Raw genomic sequence first — 20,047 nt, 5'->3', positions numbered from 1 at the left:
CAGCTGAGGTGAGGTAACAAAAGGGAGAGGAAAGCCAGGCAGAAAAAAAAAACAGAATAAGAATTTGCCCAAGGGATACCCCAAATCTCACATAGATATGGCACTAACCTCTCCAGCATCTTTGGGTGCCGTAGGTAAAACCCCTTATTGGCCTGACATCCAAGTGGGGCACTGGAATTTCCTCTGCTCATTCAGAGACAGGTGAGGACTGGGTGAGTGTCAGAAACACATCCACAAGGGGAAGCGGCAGTGTGGATACCTCTGCTGAGAAAGCTAAGCTTCTGCACCTAAAAAGGAGAAAAGAGAAGAAGACCTCCACACAGGTCATGTCTATCTCCTACAGACACTAGGCTAAAACTGATCATCATGAGGCCTGTGGTGAGGGTATAGCCCACCAAGGTGGACCCAACATTTTTTTTCTACCTACTAGTGGCTGGGCCTATACACTTTATGATGTGTCCCTAATGTTATAACAAGAAACATAGTTTCTCTATGTGCAATAAGGAGAGAGGTCAATGACTGAGTAGGTTAACGACTATATTTCCAGCACAAAGGCTACAAACTACTTTCAATGGCAGGTTGGCACCTTTGTCTCTGTGTCATCCTTATCTACTTGGTTTTACCTTGGGATATATCTAGAAATGATCTCCTGATGGGACCTGAATACAGACTGCTGGGTTTTATTAAGTGTTAAGCCATATTCATCACATTTTTCCATAAACCCATTTACTTCAAATATTGATTTGGGCCTTTTAAACAAGGTCTGAGCCCCCACTCTGTAAAAGTACAAAAAGTCTATTTTTTTTTCTTGGACATCACATAACCATGAGTTGTATAAATAGAGCCTTATGTAAAGGGGCGTAACTAGGTGTGACAGGGCCCCATAGCAGACCTCTGAATGGGGCCCACTTTCCCCTTAAAAAATATACATATTCACACAGAATATACACACTATGAACACAAAAACAGTATAAACATACACACAGTAAATACACAACATATATACATATAGGATATATACAGTATATAAACAGCACACACACATTCAGCATATACAACCCCAATAATGCAGGTGGTGGGGCCCACTGACACAGTGGACCCCATAGCAGTTGCTATGGCTGCTACCCCTGTAGGCACACCCCCTGCTTATGCATATAAGTAATTTCTTGATGTAATGTTGTCTGCTGAGTTTTTCATAGAAGTTATCATCAGATGACAATGTCCACTATGTTTTACCTGCTGCAATAAATTTGATCTCTAGATGGCAGCAGAGTCTAGCTGTATGGAATTCTAATGAAACTATGAAATTCCACTCTGCTTTCATACCTTTTAATAAAGATTATGCCAAATCTTAAGACTACACAGGACATATCAGGCCTGTCATCATATTTTTCTTTTTTTAGAAATCGCTGCTAGCGCTTATTTCTACGCCAGATAGCACCTGGTGTAGAAATAAACTGGAGCAAGCATTCTACCTGGCATATAAATAATTACAGCCAGGGACTTCTCACATTTGAGAGGTTGGTGGTGCAGCGGGGAAAACCCTTGCCCTGCGCCGACCCACTCCTCCACCAGCCGTGCCCTCTTTAGAGCCCTTGCACGTCCCCCTGGCGTGAATGTGTCAGAAAGGTGGAAAATTCTCACTTGCAAGAAATACCCTCCATGTCTCCTTTTTCCTGTATTCTCACAATAGTGATGAATTTTACTTGCTTTCTCATTGTATTTGCCGCTGTGATTGACCCATTGATGGTATATTATTTTCATTGCAGGAGAGAAGGGCAAGCCTGGGTATCTATCAACTATCACCAATTCCATCTATCTTATACTTTTTAGTGTGTTTTGTGCAGTGGCCATCAGCTGTGGATTGTTTATAGGTATGTAAGTTTGTGCTTTCATGTAGCATTCATGTCCAAGAGAGTTACAGTTCATGTAAAATAGTATACGTATGGTTTCCTATGTTGGTTGTCTCAGCAGCACATACATTGGCACAGCTAGTATAGAATAGAATGTATTATTGTATGATCTGGGGTCGGGTGGGTTGAGTTGGAATACTACGTAAAACGCCACTGATGTAAGGAGCCCTTTGACTTGAATCATTTACCTTATTTCTAGTAGCAGAAATCTCCAAGTACAAAAGGTGAAGGGTAAAATCTCTCTGTAAAGATTTTATTCTGGAAATAGTAGTGATTACATGCTTCACCCTTTTATTAAAAACAGCTTTATTTCAAATGATGCATCAAAACTTTGACATATGTATACTGAGATGCAGCTGAAACATGTAACATTAAATATGACAGTCATTCCAAGAGTGTAACATCTAGCAACCCTCCAACTTGTAATCGTAGAACCCACTTCTACACGGACAGTACCCAAAGACGCTCTGGCAAACCTCTGCAAGAAGCATAAGTCCAGTCATGGCTATCCAATACAAATTTGTAGTTTCTACATGATTAAAATCCATGCAAAAGCATTATTACAATTGACTTACACATTCCAGCTAGTTTCTTTTATCATAGCCATAGCCTTATCATCATCCACAACTGGTCTGTCAATTATAAAATAGTCTTTAACCCCTTAAGGACGCAGCCATTTTACAGCTTAAGGCTCAGTCCCAATTTTTTGGATTCTGACCTGCGTCTCTTTATATGGTTATAACTTTTGAACACTGTTACTTATCAAAGCGATTCTGAGATTGTTTTTTCCCCACATGTTGTACTTCATTTTAGTGGTAAATTTTGGCTGATAAGTTTTGCGTTTATTTACAAAAAAAAGAAAAAAATTATGAATTTTTAGAAAAATTTGCCATTTTCGAAATTCAAAATCACCGCGTTTTCAGGCAGATCGATTTACCACCTAAATAACTTGCAGAATAACATTTCCCATTTGTCTACTTTACATTTTCATAATTTTTGAAATGTTTGGATAATTTATTTTGACGTCACACGGCCTACAAATTGAATAGCGATTTTCCGTATTTTCAGAATTGACTATTTTGGGGATAAATACTGTTTGAAATCAAATTTTACATATTTAGCAACAAAAACCCCCGTATATAACCAACCCATTTTCAAATCTGCACCCCTCAAACTATCAGAAACAGCATTTACAAAGATTGTTAACCCCTTGAGATCTTCATAGTAATTGAATCAAAATGGCAGTGAAATTTAGAATGGTCAAATTTTGTCGGTTATACGTTCATTTAGCCCTAAAATTTACACATTTCGAAAAGATAAAAAGAGAAAACTCACCATAAAATTTGTTCTACAATTTCTCCTGAGTGCAGCGACCCCCCACACGTGGCCGTTACTTGTGGTATGGGGGCACAGCGAGGCGCAGAAGGGAAGGAGCACCCTGCAGCTGCCAGGATTTTATTTTTCTCGTTGCCCCCTTTTGAAGGCTATAAAATTTTCGCTTTTCTGTTATTTGGGCCATGTGACGGCATTTTTTTTGCGGGATGAGATGCTTTTTCCAGTGTTACCATTTTGGGGTTGGTATCACCTATTGTTGAAAATTTAGGAACTTTTTTTGAGGTCATGAGTAGAAAAGCACCAATTCTGTACTGGATTTTTTACTTTTTTTTTTTTCGTGTTCACCGTATAGCCTAATAATCATGTTATCTTTATTCTATGGGTCGATACGATTACGGGGATACCAGACATGAATATTTTTTCTTATGATTTACTAAATTTGCCAAATAAAACCCTAATGTGGGGAAAAATCTATCATTTTTGCATCGCCGTCTTCCAAGTGGCATAACATTGTTACGTTTTTGGCTACAGAGCTGGTTGATGGCTTGTTTTTTGCGGGACATGTTGTTCTTTGCAACAGTATCATTCTGGAGTACATATGTTTTGTTGATCACTTTTTATTGCATTTTTAGTGGGATATAATAGGTAAAAATCATAATTTTTGGCGGGTTTTTAATTTTTTTTTTTTCATCATATGGGTTCAATAGTTATTTAGTTTTATTCTATGGATTGTTACGGACGCGGTGATACTATATATGTGGGGTTTGTGTTATGATTTAGACTTTTTTGAGCGTTATATGTCTCTTTATATGTTTTGGGGCTTATGGGCATTTTTAGTGATTTATAAAGTAATTTTTTATTTGAAAAACATTTTTTTTACATTTTTTTACATGATCCACCATGGGATATGAACAAGCAATCATCTGATTGCTTGTTCTTGATAATACTCTGCAATACTAATGTATTGCAGGGTATTAGCAGTGCCAGCCTATGCAGATGCATAGGCTGACACTTTGCCTTTAAGATGATGTCACAGACGCCATCTTAAAGGCAATCCCTCCAGGCTTCTCTGGGGTCCCGATCGGACCCCAGAGGTGCCAAAACAGCGTCCCCCCTGAAAACGGTGCGGGGGGGCCGATCGTGGGGTAAAGACCTCCAGAAGGCATGTTAAATGCTGCGGTCGCGTTGACCGCAGCATTTAACGGGTTAAACACCCGCGATCGGAGCCCACTCCGACCGCGGGTGTTAGCCGGGGATGTCAGCGGTAAATTACCACTGAAATCCCGCAGCGCTGAACCGGCATCGTCTCTGCGCAGTAGCTGTACTGCGCTGGACGCTATTCGCGGGACTCAGCGCAGTACAGCTACGGCGCAGAGCGCTAAGGGGTTAAGCAGTCCATGGGCCAAGCCTGGATAAACAGTCTTTCCTAGTTCATAAGTAGGCTTTCCTGGCAAACCATAAAGAGTACATACCACAGTCCAGAAACAAACACCTATCAGTGATTAACCAAAGCACCCACTGCCCTCGTCTAGATATCCAGTGTTCCCGATGGTGCTTGAGTCAAAAATCCCAAACCACCGGACATAAATGCATAAATGTACACAATACTCAGCACTCAATGGACACTTCTAAAGATCCTTTAAAATGTTGTTTTCTTTATTCCAAAGTACAAATCAAACATCCACAAGATATAGAAACGATCAACGTGTTTCGACGGCTTGCCTCTTTATCATGATCCCATACCAGTGATGGCGATCCTATGACACGCGTAGTCATTTTTGCTGACACGCGGCCGCCCAGCGCCCACTGTCCCCCCCCTCCCTGTGTAATGTGCTACCCCTATGTTAATGTCCCGCCCCCGTCCTTGTGTTTCTGTCCCTGTGCAATGTGCTCCCCCTGTGTTAATGTCCCTGTGTAATGTGCTGCCCCTGTGGTAATGTCCCGCCCCCGTCCCTGTGTTTCTGCCCCCTGCTTACCTGTCCGGCGCCGCGTTGGTCCGCCCACCTTCTGCAACTCCCCTGGCTCCTCCAGGCTGCAATGCGCGCTGCTCGTCACGTGACTGAGGCGACCTGACGTCAGGTCACGTCAGTCACGTGACCCAAGGCGCGCGGTGCAACCTGGAGGAGCCGAGCCGCCTGCAGTAAAGCTACAGGGAAGAAGACATCACTGGGTAAGTATGTAAGTTTATTATTATATTATATTTAAAGGGAGGGCGCTAGGGGTATTTTAATAGTAAAGGGAGGGTGCTAGGGGTAATTTAGTAATAAAGGGAGGCCGCTAGGGGTATTTTAGTAGTAAAGGGAGGCCGCTAGGGGTATTTTAATAGTAAAGGGAGGGTGCTAGGGGTATTTTAGTAGTAAAGGGAGGCCGCTAGGGGTATTTTAATAGTAAAGGGAGGCCGCTAGGGGTATTTTAGTAGTAAAGGGAGGCCGCTAGGGGTATTTTAGTAGTAAAGGGAGGGTGCTAGGGGTATTTTAGTAGTAAAGGGAGGCCGCTAGGGGTATTGTAGTAGTAAAGGGAGGCCGCTAGGGGTATTGTAGTAGTAAAGTGAGGCCGCTAGGGGTATTTTAGTAGTAAAGGGAGGCCGCTAGGGGTATTGTAGTAGTAAAGGGAGGGTGCTAGGGGTATTGTAGTAGTAAAGGGAGGCCGCTAGGGGTATTTTAGTAGTAAAGGGAGGCCGCTAGGGGTATTTTAATAGTAAAGGGAGGCCGCTAGGGGTATTTTAGTAGTAAATGGAGGCCGCTAGGGGTATTTTAATAGTAAAGGGAGGCCGCTAGGGGTATTTTAGTAGTAAAGGGAGGCCGCTAGGGGTATTTTAGTAGTAAAGGGAGGGTGCTAGGGGTAATTTAGTAGTAAAGGGAGGGTGCTAGGGGTAATTTAGTAGTAAAGGGAGGGTGCTAGGGGTATTTTAATAGTAAAGGGAGGGTGCTAGGGGTATTTTAGTAGTAAAGGGAGGGTGCTAGGGGTATTTTAATAGTAAAGGGAGGCCGCTAGGGGTATTTTAGTAGTGAAGGGAGGCCGCTAGGGGTATTTTAGTAGTAAAGGGAGGCCGCTAGGGGTATTTTAGTAGTAAAGGGAGGCCGCTAGGGGTATTTTAGTAGTAAAGGGAGGCCGCTAGGGGTATTTTAGTAGTAAAGGGAGGCCGCTAGGGGTATTTTAGTAGTAAAGGGAGGCCGCTAGGGGTATTTTAGTAGTAAAGGGAGGCCGCTAGGGGTATTTTAGTAGTAAAGGGAGGCCGCTAGGTGTATTTTAGTAGTAAAGGGAGGCCGCTAGGGGTATTTTAGTAGTAAAGGGAGGCCGCTAGGGGTATTTTAGTAGTAAAGGGAGGCCGCTAGGGGTATTTTAGTAGTAAAGGGAGGCCGCTAGGGGTATTGTAGTAGTAAAGGGAGGGCGCTAGGGGTATTTTAGTAGTAAAGGGAGGGCGCTAGGGGTATTTTAGTAGTAAAGGGAGGGCGCTAGGGGTATTTTAGTAGTAAAGGAAGGCCGCTAGGGGTATTTTAGTAGTAAAGGGAGGCCGCTGCTGGACATGTTATTAATAAGGGGGGGCCGCTGCTGGACATGTTATTAATAAGGGGAGGCCGCTGCTGGACATGTTATTACAAAATTAGGTTTTTCCTAAAGGTGACACAGCACCCGAGTTATGCTCGTTTTTTTGGCAAATTTTGACACACCTAGCTCAAAAGGTTGCCCATCACTGTCCTATAGTGAACTCTGTCTAGTGAATATTTGAATACCCCAGGGTTCATGTCACGCCAGTGGGTGGCACCACACCCACAATATTCAGCAAACCAATTTCGACACCAAAACCATCCACATGCAAAAGCTAAACTCCACATATACTCAGGGCTCATAAAAACATTGTATACAGTTAAAAAAACATTGGGACATATCTATATCTATGATCTATATGGGCACATAACAAGGGGATCTGTATGGGGCACGTAACAAGGGGATCTGTATGGGGCACATAACAGGGGGATCTGTATGGGGTACATAACAGGGGGATCTGTATGGGGCACATAACAGGGGGATCTATATGGGCACATAACAAGGGGATCTATATGGGCACATAACAAAGGATCTATATGGGCACATAACAAAGGATCTATATGGGCACATAACAAGGGGATCTGTATGGGGCACATAACAAGAGGATCTATACGGGCACATAACAAGGGGATCTGTGTGGTGCACATAACAGGGGGATCTGTATGGGGCACATAACAGGGGGATCTATATGGGCACATAACAGGGGGATCTATATGGTCATGACAGGGGGATCCATATGGGCACATGACAGGGGGATCTGTATGGGGCACATAACAGGGGGATCTATATGGGGCACATAACAGGGGGATCTATATGGGGCATATAACAAGGGGATCTATATGGGACACATAACAGATGGATCTATATGGGGCACATAACAGGGGGATCTATATGCGGCACATTACAGGTGGATCTATATGGGCACATAACAGGGGGATCTGTATGGGGCACATAACAGGGGGATCTATATGGGCACATTACAGGGGGATCTGTATGGTGCACATAACAGGGGGATCTGTATGGGGCACATAATAGGGGGATCTATATGGGCACATAACAGGGGGATCTATATGGGCACATTACAGGGGGATCTATATGGGCACATGACAGGGGGATCTATATGGGCACATGACAGGGGAATCTATATGGGCACATGACAGGGGGATCTATATGGGCACATGACAGGGGGATCTATATGGGCACATAACAAGGGGATCTGTATGGGGCACATAACAGGGGGATCTGTGTGAGGCACATTACAGGGGGATCTGTGTGATGCACATAACAAGGGGATCTGTGTGGGGCACATTACAGGGGGATCTGTGTGATGCACATAACAAGGGGATCTGTGTGGGGCACATAACAGGGGGATCTGTCTGGGGCACATAACAGGGGGGACTGCAGGTATTTGTGAACTAAGCATAGAATCTATATGGGCACATTAAATTAATGCAAATGCAATGCGGCTCGTTCCTGTTCGCAGGCGTTGCAAACACGAACGCAGACAAAACGGCACGTGTGCCACCACCCTTAGGGCACATTCACATGGCCGTCTGCGGGGACGTACATGCGGCCGCATGTACATACCCATAGACGGCAATAGTGGCGTGTGGCACCGATCCGGGCCGCACACCGCAAAAAGATAGAGCATGCTCTATCTTTCGGCGTGTGAGCGGCCGTGCGCCGCTATTCTCTATGGAAGGAGGAGGGGTCACCTCCTCCTCCTCCCCAGCACACGGCCGTGTGAATGTACCCTTAGGGTGATGGCACATGTGCTGTTTTAAACGTGTTTTTGGCCCCTGTCTTTCACTTGTTAAAATAACAAAACTGCACCTTAACCCCTTAAGGACGCAGTGTTTTTCGGCTCATTTCTCGCTCTCCAACTTCAAAAATCCATAACTTTTTCATTTTTACGTGTACAGACCTGTGTGAGGGCTTATTTTGTGCGTAACAAATTTTACTTTCCTGTAACGTTATTTATTTTAACATGCCGTATACTGCGAAGCTGAAAAAAAAAATCCAAATGTATGGATCAGTTTTTTAGACTTTGTGCACTCAAAATAACACCTCAGCTTAATTCTTTGGTTCGGTGCGATCGCGGTGATACCAAATTTATACAGGTTTTATTGTGTTTTAATACATTTTCAAAAATTAAACGAATGTGTACAAAAAAGAAAAAACAATTTTTGCCATCTTCTGACGCTAATAACTTTTTCATACTTTGGCGCACGGAGCTGTGTGAGGTGTCATTTTTTGCGAAATGAGGCGACGTTTTCATTGCTACCATTTTGAGGTCTGTGCGACATTTTGATCATTTTTTATTTCATTTTTTATGTTATGTAAAAAGGTGTAAAAGTCGCATTTCGGACATTTGGGCGCCATTTCCCGTCTCGAAGGTCACCACCGCCCGTAACCGTTTTTATATTTTGATAGATCGGACATTTTGGGATGCGGCGATACCTAATATGTTTGTGATTTTTACTGTTTATTATTTTTATATCCGTTCTAGGGAAAGGGGGTGATTTGAACTTTTAATATTTTATTAATTTTTTTTATTTTTTAAACTTTTTTTTTTTTTTCACTATTTTTTAGACCATCTAGGGTACATTAACCCTAGATAGTCAGATCGCTCCTACCATATACTGCAATACTTCTGTATTGCAATATATGGCATCTTTACAGCATATTCATTACAATGAGCCACTGGCTCATTGTAACGAAACTGCAGAAGCCATGTAGCCTCGTGTCAAAAGAAGACCCGAGGCTACCATGGCAACCGATCGCCGCCCCCCGATGACGTTCGGGGGCGCGGCGATCGCAATAAAGATGGCGGCGTTTTTGAAACACCGCCCGGCGACTTTGTCGGCGGCAATGACATGGTTAATAGCCGCGATCGGTGCAAGCACTGACCGTGGTTATTAGCGGTGGGGGGTTTCTGCAAAATGCAAAAACCCCCACCTTTGTATGAAGAGGACTCAGCCCGTGAGCCCTCTTCACACATCCCTTATACCTCTGCGCCGTAGAGCTACGGCGCAGAGCGTTAAGGGGTTAAACCACCTCAAAACTGATTGCGATGCATTTGAAACTGCAACATGTGAACGCACCTTCAGAGAACCAAGATTTCGGAACTATATAGGACTTAAGATGTCTGTGTGGTGAACTACACAGAAAGGAGACGTGGTGATGCCGGGTCTAAGGGTGGTTGCACATGTGGCGTTTTGATCCCGTTTTTAGAAAACGCATCCATTTTTGCTAGTTTTTAATTAAGATAATTGGGAAAACTGGACAAAAACGGATGCGTTTTTTAACGGACTGAAAACGCTTGACTAAAAACGGACTAACAGCGGGTTCAAAACGTCACTTGTGCCACCACCCTAATAATGAAGTGGACATGTCACCTGCAGTCACTGGATGTAAGTCAGGATTTCTCCAGTGTTTCTGTAGCTGTATATACCCTCATTAAAGTTGTTATTGGCACCGCACAGCCACATGTGAGGGGGTTATGTACAGGAGGGGGCATTACTGAACGTCTGATACAAATGCATTGGGGCCCGTGCCCCGGATCTTTTACCACCCTAGCAACGCCCCTGTAGTGCACAATATGCAGCATAGTATGTATATAATGGTACACATGCTCTATTATTATGTGTGATAGGCTGGGTGGCCGGTCCCCTGACACTGAGGGCCCCATAGCAGTCGCTATGACTGCTACCTTTGTAATTACGTCCCTGCATCCAATAGGGCTTGTGCAAATGGGCAGTGCCAGAAGACATACACACATCTACTCAGTGAATGGGCACATTGGGCAGTATCTTGGCTCTTTGTAATAAATACTGTGCAAAAATGCGATATTGTGCAATACAGTAGTATTGCAGTACATAATAGGAACGATCAGACCATCTAGGGCAGGGGTCCCCAAACTACAGCCTACAGGCCACATGTGGCCTATGGACCATTTGTATCTGGCCCAACGTTGCCTTCAGCAGTCGGGCAGGGGCATCCGGACAGGATGCTTCCGTCCGTCACTGTATAGTGCTCGATGCGGACGGAAACTCACTAATACTGCAGGACGAGCGATGTGGCCAGAAGACAACCCTGGCGCACATTGCTCCTTGAACCTGGATGCGCGGAAGAAAGGCAACGCAGGGGCTACTGCCAAAGGTGAGTATAGGATTTTTTTATGAAATAATTAATGGTGGGGGCAGCATAGGAAATAATTAATGGTGGAGGGACAGCATAAGGAATAATTAAGAGGGGCAGCATAGAAAATAATTAATGGTGTAGGGGCACCATAGGAAATAATTAAAGGTGGAGGGCAGCATAGGAAATAATTAATGATGGGGGGCAGCATAGGAAATAATAAATGGTGGAGGGAAGCATAGGAAATAATTAATGGTGGGGGGCAGCATAGGAAATAATTAATTAGGAGGGGCAGCATAGGAAATAATTATGAGAGACAGCATAGGGAATAATTAATGGTGGAGGGGAAGCATAGGAAATAGTTAATGGTGGGGGCAGCATATGAAATAATGGTGGAGGGGCAGCATTTGAAATAATTAATTATGAGGTGCAGCAAATGAAATAATTAATGGTGGAGGGGCAGCATATGAAATAATTAATTATGAGCGTCAGCATATGAAATAATTATTTATGAGGGGCAGCATATGATATAATTAATGGTGGAGGGCAGCATAAGAAATAATTAATGGTGGAGGGGCAGCATAGGAAATAATTAATGGTGGGGGCAGCATAGGAAATAATGGTGGAGGGGCAGCAAAGGAAATAATTAATGGTGGGGGGCAGCATATGAATTAATTAATTAATGGTGGGGGGTCAACCAAATGCAGGCTCATACTTCCCATTGAGATGCTTGTAAGTACTCTTTACTTTAAATGTTGTATTTGTTTCTGCTTTGTATTTTCACTAAAAAAATAAGATATGTGCAGTGTACAGAGGAATTTATTTATTTTTTTAATTTTAAACGTTAGTCCGGCCCTCCAACGGTCTGAGAAGGACCGTGAACTGCCCCCTATGTAAAAAGTTTGGGGACCCCTGATCCCTAGGGGGTCTAAGATATAGTAAAAAAAAAGTTTAAAAAAATAAATAAAATTATAAAAAACCTAAAATTTCAAATCACCCCCCTTTCCCTAGAACTGATATAAAATGTACAAAACAGTAAAAGTTACAAACACGTCTCAAAATGCCCGATCTACCAAAATATAAAAACTGTTATTGTTGGCGGTGAAACACATAACGGAAAATAGCGCCCAAATGTCCGAAACGCGACTTAAACACCATTTAAAAATCACATAAAAATGTAATAAAAAGTGATCAAAATGTCGCACAGTCTTCAAAAAATGTTGTTCCATTTCACAAAAAGTGACATCTCACACAGCTCCGTACACCGATCTTTTTCGTACACAATCGTTTACATTTTGAAAATGTATTAAAACACAATAAAACCTGTATAAATTTGGTATCACTGTGATTGTACCCAACCAAAGAATAAAGCCGAGATGAAAGTTGGTGAAAATTGTAAAATCAGAGCCCACAAGAAAGTGACACAAATGCATTTTTTTCCAGACTTCACTACATTTGGATTTTTTTTCAGCTTCCCAGTATACCATTATACCCATTATTCCAGCATGGAATAATAAATAACATCACTGAGCAGTAAAATTTGTTATGCAGAAAATAAGCCCTCACACAGCTCTGTACACAGAAGAATTTAAAAAGTTATGGATTTTTGAAGGTGGGGAGTGAAAAATGAGTGAAAAAACCCTCCATCCTTAAAGCAAAACTAGAGGACCTGTCACCCATGAATTCGGCACTAGGAGCTGCTTACAAAGTAAGCACACTAGTGCTAAAACAAACGCCACAGTGTTACAATGATAGCATTATCGGAAACCTCTGATAAAGCTATCTAACTCAGCGGTGGAGTACAATTTAAACGTTGGACCGCTCTCAAAGCGGTCCGGTGTATTCATGAGGGGGCGGTCCGAGGAGCTGCTCTTCCCCGGACCGCCCTGCTTGCTCCATAGGCCGGCGATGACGGCCGCCCATAATCCCGCCTCCTCATAAATACACCTGACAGCTTTGAGACCGGCGTTTCTATTGTACTCCGCCGCAGTGTTAGATAGCGTTATCGGAGGTTTCCGATAACGCTATCATTCTGACACTGCAGCGTTTGTTTTAGCACTAGCACTACTTTAGTAAGCAGCTCCTGATGCCAAATTTCTGGGTGACCAATCCTCTTTAAGCTTTGTAACAATCAGCTGTTAGTGTACATAGAGGAAGTTTTTCTTTAATGCGGTATATTTACACTGTCATAATCTGCACAATTCCTTTATACAATTTTGTTATAACTTTGGTCGTACATTGAGGAGAAATTAAATACAATAAACAAATGTTCTGACTACAGTGGGTGGGTCTAGCACAAATTTTCAAGCAGTACTTTCTTATTGATCTGACTCCTACTTCCTAGGCGGCATTTTGGGCTTCTATTTTAAAGTTCTTAGAAATTCGAAGAATATGAATTTCTTACTAAATATGTCTTTGCCTCTAGTATACAACGCATTAATTGATCATCTACAGAAAACACCCATCATATACATGTCAACTTTAAATGGTGAGTTACTGAAAAGTTGTATCATAAATGCTGATGTGTGTGAAAAATATACAAAGCCCTTTTCCACAGCATCTTCCTGCACTCCCGGTTTAGCGTCTGCATAGAGCTTGCTATACTGTTCTGCATTCTCTTTTTACCACTGTACAAAAAAATGTCAAAAACGTTTGATTTTTAGATGTGCTCTCTATACAGGATCAATAATGGGATCTTCTAACAGTTGTACAATGCAGTAATAGCACTTATGTTTATCTTAATTTGCATAATGAGTGGAGGATGGTTTTTAACACCTTAAAGGGGGTTTCCTGCGATGTATGGAGCAGTACGGTCATGCACAGCCGCCTGCCCCATTACTCTCCTGGAGCGACGAGGGGTCCGACTGAGCAAGTTAGGCCCTATCTTGTCGATTGGGGCCTAATTTTGATTCTATGGAAAACCCCTATAAAGGAAATCTACCACCAAAATAAACCAAGTAGACTTATATGCAGGTGGGTGCCCCCTATGACAGGATCTACCATTAAGTTTCTTATGTCATTTTTTTTAAAGAAAAAAGGCTTTTAACTTTGTGAAAATGAGCCAAAGGGGCACCATGCTCCATTAACATCATTTGCATAATAAAAAAAAAAGATTTTTTTCAAACCATGACATAAGTAGCTAAAAGAAGAGGAGAACCTGGCAGAGGGGACACATGCTAGTATGTCAGTGTACTTGGTTTACAATCCTTATTTCTGGTGGTAGATGTCCTATAACAGTGGTGGCGAACATATGGCACGGGCCACTCTCTGTGGGCAACCGGGCCAACAACCCACCACAGAGTTTCGAGACGGGACTCATAACCTCCTCCTGCAGTCCCTGGTCACCCAGGATGTGCTGTGATCAGTGCTATTTTAAAGCTACACATCCTTAGCTGCCTGGGACTACAGGAGGAGCAAGGAGATGCAGACAAGGCTGCGTTATTATTGGAGCTCCTGCTCTGGGCCCTGCAGTTCTTCCTGTTCAGACGACCCTGGAAGCAAGCTACAATGATAATCTGAATTCCTCCTCTTTCTTTCAGCTTAGTCATCTCTGTACAAAATCTATGCTTGTCAGAAAATGGTGATACGATATAAAAAATTCTCCAAAGTTTGACATTTTTTAAGCAATTTTTCTTTACAGGTTTTTCTGGTCACCTAGAATGTTTGAACCCTATGCAGTGTAATTACTCAGACATTATAACATAACACAACTTTATATGTGCTTAAGGGATTTTCCCACAAAATAAAATTCTCACATTTTAATCTCCTAGTGATATTAACACATTAAAGATCATTTTAACCCCTTACTTTACAATTTTACTCAGTTTTATTGCTGTTTTAACTCCTATCACTCTCTAGGCTGCTGAGTGTAAAATCCCAGGGTGTGGGCAGGGACTCTCTAAGTAGACACATTATGACCCATCTAGTTCTGTGGGGAGACAATGTGGTTACATTATCAGGGTACAGGTGTATATACACTTTCATCTGACTTCTGACATTGTACTAACACACTGACAGAGAGAAGAGACGGATCAGAGAAGCATGAGATGATTACACAGAGGCTGACAGACCATTACACTGTTACTCATGTGCCTGCCTCCACCTTCCCCCGGATCACTTATCTCTTTGTAGTTTGCATCTTCTCTCTGCTCACCATGTGCCGACAGGATGTGAATCAGTGAGTGTCTGTGAGCTCTGTGCAGGGGGCGGGGCTACAGTCACACAGCAGAGACAGACAGAAACTCAGCTCCACAATCTCATCCAAGATGGCGCCCGACCCTAAGTGAGAAGTTACAGGGTCGTGTCTATGGCAAACTGAAATTGTGTAAAGCAGGACTCATAGAGACAGGTTGCACCTATATCTATGAAATGCTGTATTTTTGTTAATAACAGTGAATTAGAGAATGTGTTATTTTGTTATCCTGAGTACATATAAGAAACTTGTCTTCGTGGGAATGCCCCTTTAAAGCCTAACTCTGTCCCTGCTGTTTATCAAAGTAGTTAAAGGGGTTGTCTGGAGGTTAAAAAAAACATGGCAGCTAAAAATCAGCACAACACCTGATTATGGTGTGTGTCGGTATTGCAGCTCAGCTGTATACAAATGAATTAAGCTCAGCTGCAATACCACACACTACACATGGACACAAGAGGCACTGTTTCTGAAAGAGCCATATTTTGCAACCTCAAGACAACCCCTTTAACTTGCTTCAATTCCATCAACAACTAAGCTTTTCCTTTTGAACCCAGGTTACAGTTCAGTCAGAAGCCCAAGGGACATTACTCACCATATAGTCAGGAGAAGATCCAACTTTAATGGAAGACTCTGGAGTTCAAGAACCTAATACTGTATAAGAACTATATCCTGTAATGTAACTTAAGGTTTGCAAGTTAGAAAATAAAAGTTATATCATCTTACTTTGTTGATGAGTTGAAAATGCAGTGAAGGAAGGATGAAACATTGTAATAATTATCATGTGACAGCCATGTGAGCCAAGGCTGGTCCCATCCCTTTTTCTACAATTCTTTTGGATAATTATTAAATGTTGCTGTAGAGTTACAAAAATATATCTAGAACTAGAATTTTATATAATGTTCTATACTATAATATGTCACAATACTTCTCCAATGCTTTGTATAAGAGTAAAAGATTTTCTAAAAGTAGTAAATATTCCAGTATAACCATTAGTAATTTTAATGAGGAAGCCACAATAGAAAACAAAACTTGAACGATGTCAGTAAGTCAGTAAATTGTAGCTTTTATCTCTGTTCAGTTTTAGTTGGAATCTCCCTTCTGCCTCTGCATTATTGGAATTATAATTGTGGGATTTTTACAAGAATCCGAACGTTCAACAAGAGTGGCAGGATGTGGAACGTGGGTTGACACGTACACTCTTCTCCTAAAGGAGTGGGTGAAGCAACACTTGGGAGTCAGCTTGTTTGTACAGGACCACTTCATTTCTTTTCATTTTTAACTACTTACATTAGTCAGCTTATTCAAACAGATCCTGTCAGATATAAATGTCAGATACAACAGTGTTCCATAACCCCACCATGCACAATGCCTTTATACCAATATTACTCCAGTATCCAGGGTAATAACTCAAAAGGTAACAAACTTTAGTAGCTAACATGTCAAGCAGTTAAAGGCCGGTTCTGTCAGAGAGCCTTTGGGCCCCTATATTAAATCATCATTGTGACCTCCTACAGTTAGTGGCAGAACACAATGCTCCATAACAATGTCAATCACAATTATCTCATACACAAGCTATCTATAGTGACCACATAACACATTCCGCCAAATTGCCCTCATACCAGTGTTCCCATAACAGCAGAAAGCCACAATGATTCCTTACAACAGCCATATCTGACACTCCCAAACAATACAGCACTAGTTCCTCATACCATGACCCAGAGCAGGAGGGGAGCCAGAATCAAAATTGGATAAGTGTGCGGAGGAGAGGTGAGCAGTCTGGCTGTCCATCCACTGTTTAGCTATTGCACAATGAATTAAGTTTAACATAAGAACCATAACTTACAAAGCTTTCCACAACCTTTCCTCCTCTCCATATATGTTATCAGCAGGTAGTGAGTGGTGTAACTGAAGTCTTGTACAATGCATAGACATAAATATGCTTAACTCTTACCTGAAGAGTATATCACTTGACAATTTAGCTCTCTGATGAGATAAGCATATACAGGGGAACATTTACTAAAGGTCCGAACACCGCATTTCCGTTGGGTTTCCCGACTTTTTCCGTTTTGCCCTGAATTACCCCGGGTTTTTGGCACACGGGATCGGATTGTGGCGCATTGGCACCGGCTTGTATGCGACACAAATAAGGGGGCATGGACGTCAGACAACCCGGCAGATTCGGACTATGCGCAGAATTTAAAAAACAAATTGTGTCGCAAGATCAGCACTCACATGCACCGGGAAGAAGATGGTGAACTCTGGCGGACCTGAGCAGGGAAGCGACACATGCAGGAAATTGGACACACGACCTTAGTGAATCGCAGCAGCTCTGAATCTTCGTTGGACATTCCGGATCGGTGGCGTCAACGGGACGGGTAAGTAAATGTGCTCCACAGTGTCAGTAAATAATTAAAGGAAATCTACCACATGGATGCAGTATTGTACGCCAAGCATACATACATGCTGGTGTTAGAGATTTTTATCTAGGGCTTAACCGCCCTTACTTCATGTTGTACAGTGACTTTCAAATTAAATATTTCATGGCTCCCGGTACCAGGAGGAGAGAACAAACCCAAGATACAAGTCAGTCTCTTAGTGTATGTAAAGATCTTCTCCCTCGTTTATTTCTCTCAAATGCATAACATCACAGATAGAAGAGTCATCATAGAGGCGTGAATAGAATACTGCAATGCTATTGGCCATAATGAATTTACCAGCACATTTCTCAGAAAAGGCTAACAGACCTTGTTCAAAGACATGTTTATACTAATTTCCCTGAGAAGAAGGAGATAAACTGGCTCCAGAATCAAAATATAATGCAGCATGAAGGACAGACTGGCTTCTCATTAAATGTCAAAGGGAATTAGTTGGCAGGCGAGCAAACAGGTTACATAAAATGAAGTTTGAATCATGACATTAACTTGACAATGGTCAGCGAACATGTCCGCTGTATCTAAGATGGCGGACAGTCCCTTATTCTGGGATTTCTTAAGTCAAGATGGCGTCCGAAACCAGTGCGATCTCCTTAACACTGGCATCCTGGTATGTAAATAGGATCGTCGTTTAAAGTTATGCAAATTAGTCTTGGGGGCTCCTGTGTCTACATGACAGAAGCCCTTATGGCAGAGGAAAATAACGGTCACAGGAACATATTTCATTATATCCCAACACGACATATATTTCTGCACAAAAAGGGGCATTCCGGTGGTCAGTTGGACTATGCAACACATTTATCATGCACAGTTTGACAGAAGTGTGTCGCACAACCCATGTTAAAGGTGCAACAAAAAAAAAGTTGGTTCATTCTGTCTGAAAAGTGCAGGCAGCACCACCCTTCATAAGTTACAGTGCATAGTGCAGTTTGCCCTGTTTTTGATAAATGTGCCCATATCACTTTTAAAAATGCAAAGGAAAAAGAAAAGACACTAAATCAAGAAATCAACTGCACCGGCTTTAGGCTCTAGATGGTCATATTTCTGTAGCTTCCTTTTGGCATAACACTGTTTACTTTAAAATGAGTATTCTTTTGTGAGTCAATAGCATCCATTATAATACTTTATAATCCATTACACAACACATTCATCACGGCTTCTGTAGGTGAAAATTAGTATTGCATGACCTCATTTTATATAAATTTATAATAGTCAGGACAGTTTGGAGTACAATAGCTAATAATGTTAACTGGACAGCTTAGAAAATCATAGACACAAAGGGGACTGAAATGCCCCTTTGTTTGCCCTGTATTGGAGACTTCCAGCCACAGTTCATCCAGTGAGAAAACTTTTTCATACTTCAGTGTACAGAGCTGTGGGTTGGATATTTTTTTGCGACTTTTGATGACGTTTTCAATGCTACCATTTTAACCCCTTAAGGCGCAGGGTTTTTCCGCTCATTTCTCGCTCTCCAACTTCAAAAATCCATAACTTTTTCATTTTTACGTGTACAGACCTGTGTGAGGGCTTATTTTGTGCGTAACAAATTTTACTTTCCCGTAATGTTATTTATTTTAACATGCCGTGTACTGGAAGCTGAAAAAAAATTCCAAAGGTGGAAAAATTGTGGGCTCAGTTTTTTCGACTTTGACTGTCCACTCAAAATAACACCTCAGCTTTATTCTTTGGTTCGGTGCAATCGCGGTGATACCAAATTTATATAGGTTTTATTGTGTTTTAATACATTTTCAAAAATTAAACGAATGTGTACAAAAAAGAAAAAAAATTTTTGCCACCTTCTGACGCTAATAACTTTTTCATACTTTGGTGCACGGAGATGTGTGAGGTGTCATTTTTTGTGAAATGAGGCGACGTTTTCATTGCTACCATTTTGAGGTCTGTGTGACATTTAGAAACAATACAAAAAACCCCGGAGGGGGTGGGTCAAAACTCAAGTGGATGAGGACCCAGAAGAATCACTTATTAGGAGTGAAAATATAATACAATCAGTGATTTAAAAATGCTATTTTTTATTAGTCAGTTTAAGCAGACAGGTAAAGGCTTAAAGAGTCTTTCTGGTGCGAACTTGGCCTCTGCACTGATGGTCAGTCTGAAAGAAGAGAGAATTGATCGTATGAGGGCAAGAATAATGGTGACCTCGTTATGGTATATTGACGTTAACGTAATAACAGGGGCTCACCTTGTTTATTATCAATGCATCTCAAGGGTCAAAGGTAGGAAAACTCTCAAGAGCCTACTGGAGGAAAAATACCCAAGAATGTTCACCTTAACCTTTGTGACTGTCAAAAATAGTCGAATGCGGTCGTAGGTGAGAAAGGTAGAGATCCAAGTGCTTTGGAGTTTAGAAAAAGAAGGGGGTGACTGATAGATATTAGTCCATATGGGCTCGGGTCTTACTGACCGCCGTCATGTAAATCCCTATATAAGCCCTATTAAGGACAAAGCCTATTGCACCCTAGTAACCT

General features: G+C 42.0%; 1 protein-coding gene across 6 annotated transcripts in view; it reads left to right on the top strand.

The window, feature by feature from the left end:
- Positions 1-15,851, top strand: part of NUP210L (nucleoporin 210 like) — a 60,021-nt gene extending 44,170 nt beyond the window's left edge. For 5 of the 6 annotated variants that reach the window (XR_011848966.1, XM_072117389.1, XM_072117390.1 and 2 more), the window contains 3 exons: positions 1,770-1,874; positions 13,363-13,425; positions 15,684-15,851. Coding sequence is in view for 5 of the 6 variants with exons in the window: in XM_072117389.1 (XP_071973490.1) it covers positions 1,770-1,874; positions 13,363-13,425; positions 15,684-15,778 (263 nt within the window). In the remaining variant the exon portion in view is untranslated. Of the gene's footprint in view, positions 1-1,769; positions 1,875-2,112; positions 2,132-13,362; positions 13,426-15,683 lie in introns of those variants that run through there. The other variant, XM_072117391.1, reaches the window with a different exon arrangement.
- The last annotated feature ends 4,196 nt before the right edge of the window (positions 15,852-20,047 follow it).

Source organism: Engystomops pustulosus, chromosome 7 (assembly GCF_040894005.1).
Source record: "Engystomops pustulosus chromosome 7, aEngPut4.maternal, whole genome shotgun sequence".
Taxonomy (NCBI): Eukaryota; Metazoa; Chordata; class Amphibia; order Anura; family Leptodactylidae; genus Engystomops; species Engystomops pustulosus.
The sequence above is the reverse complement of the archived record's forward strand: the minus strand, read 5'-3'. Positions and strand labels throughout refer to the sequence as shown.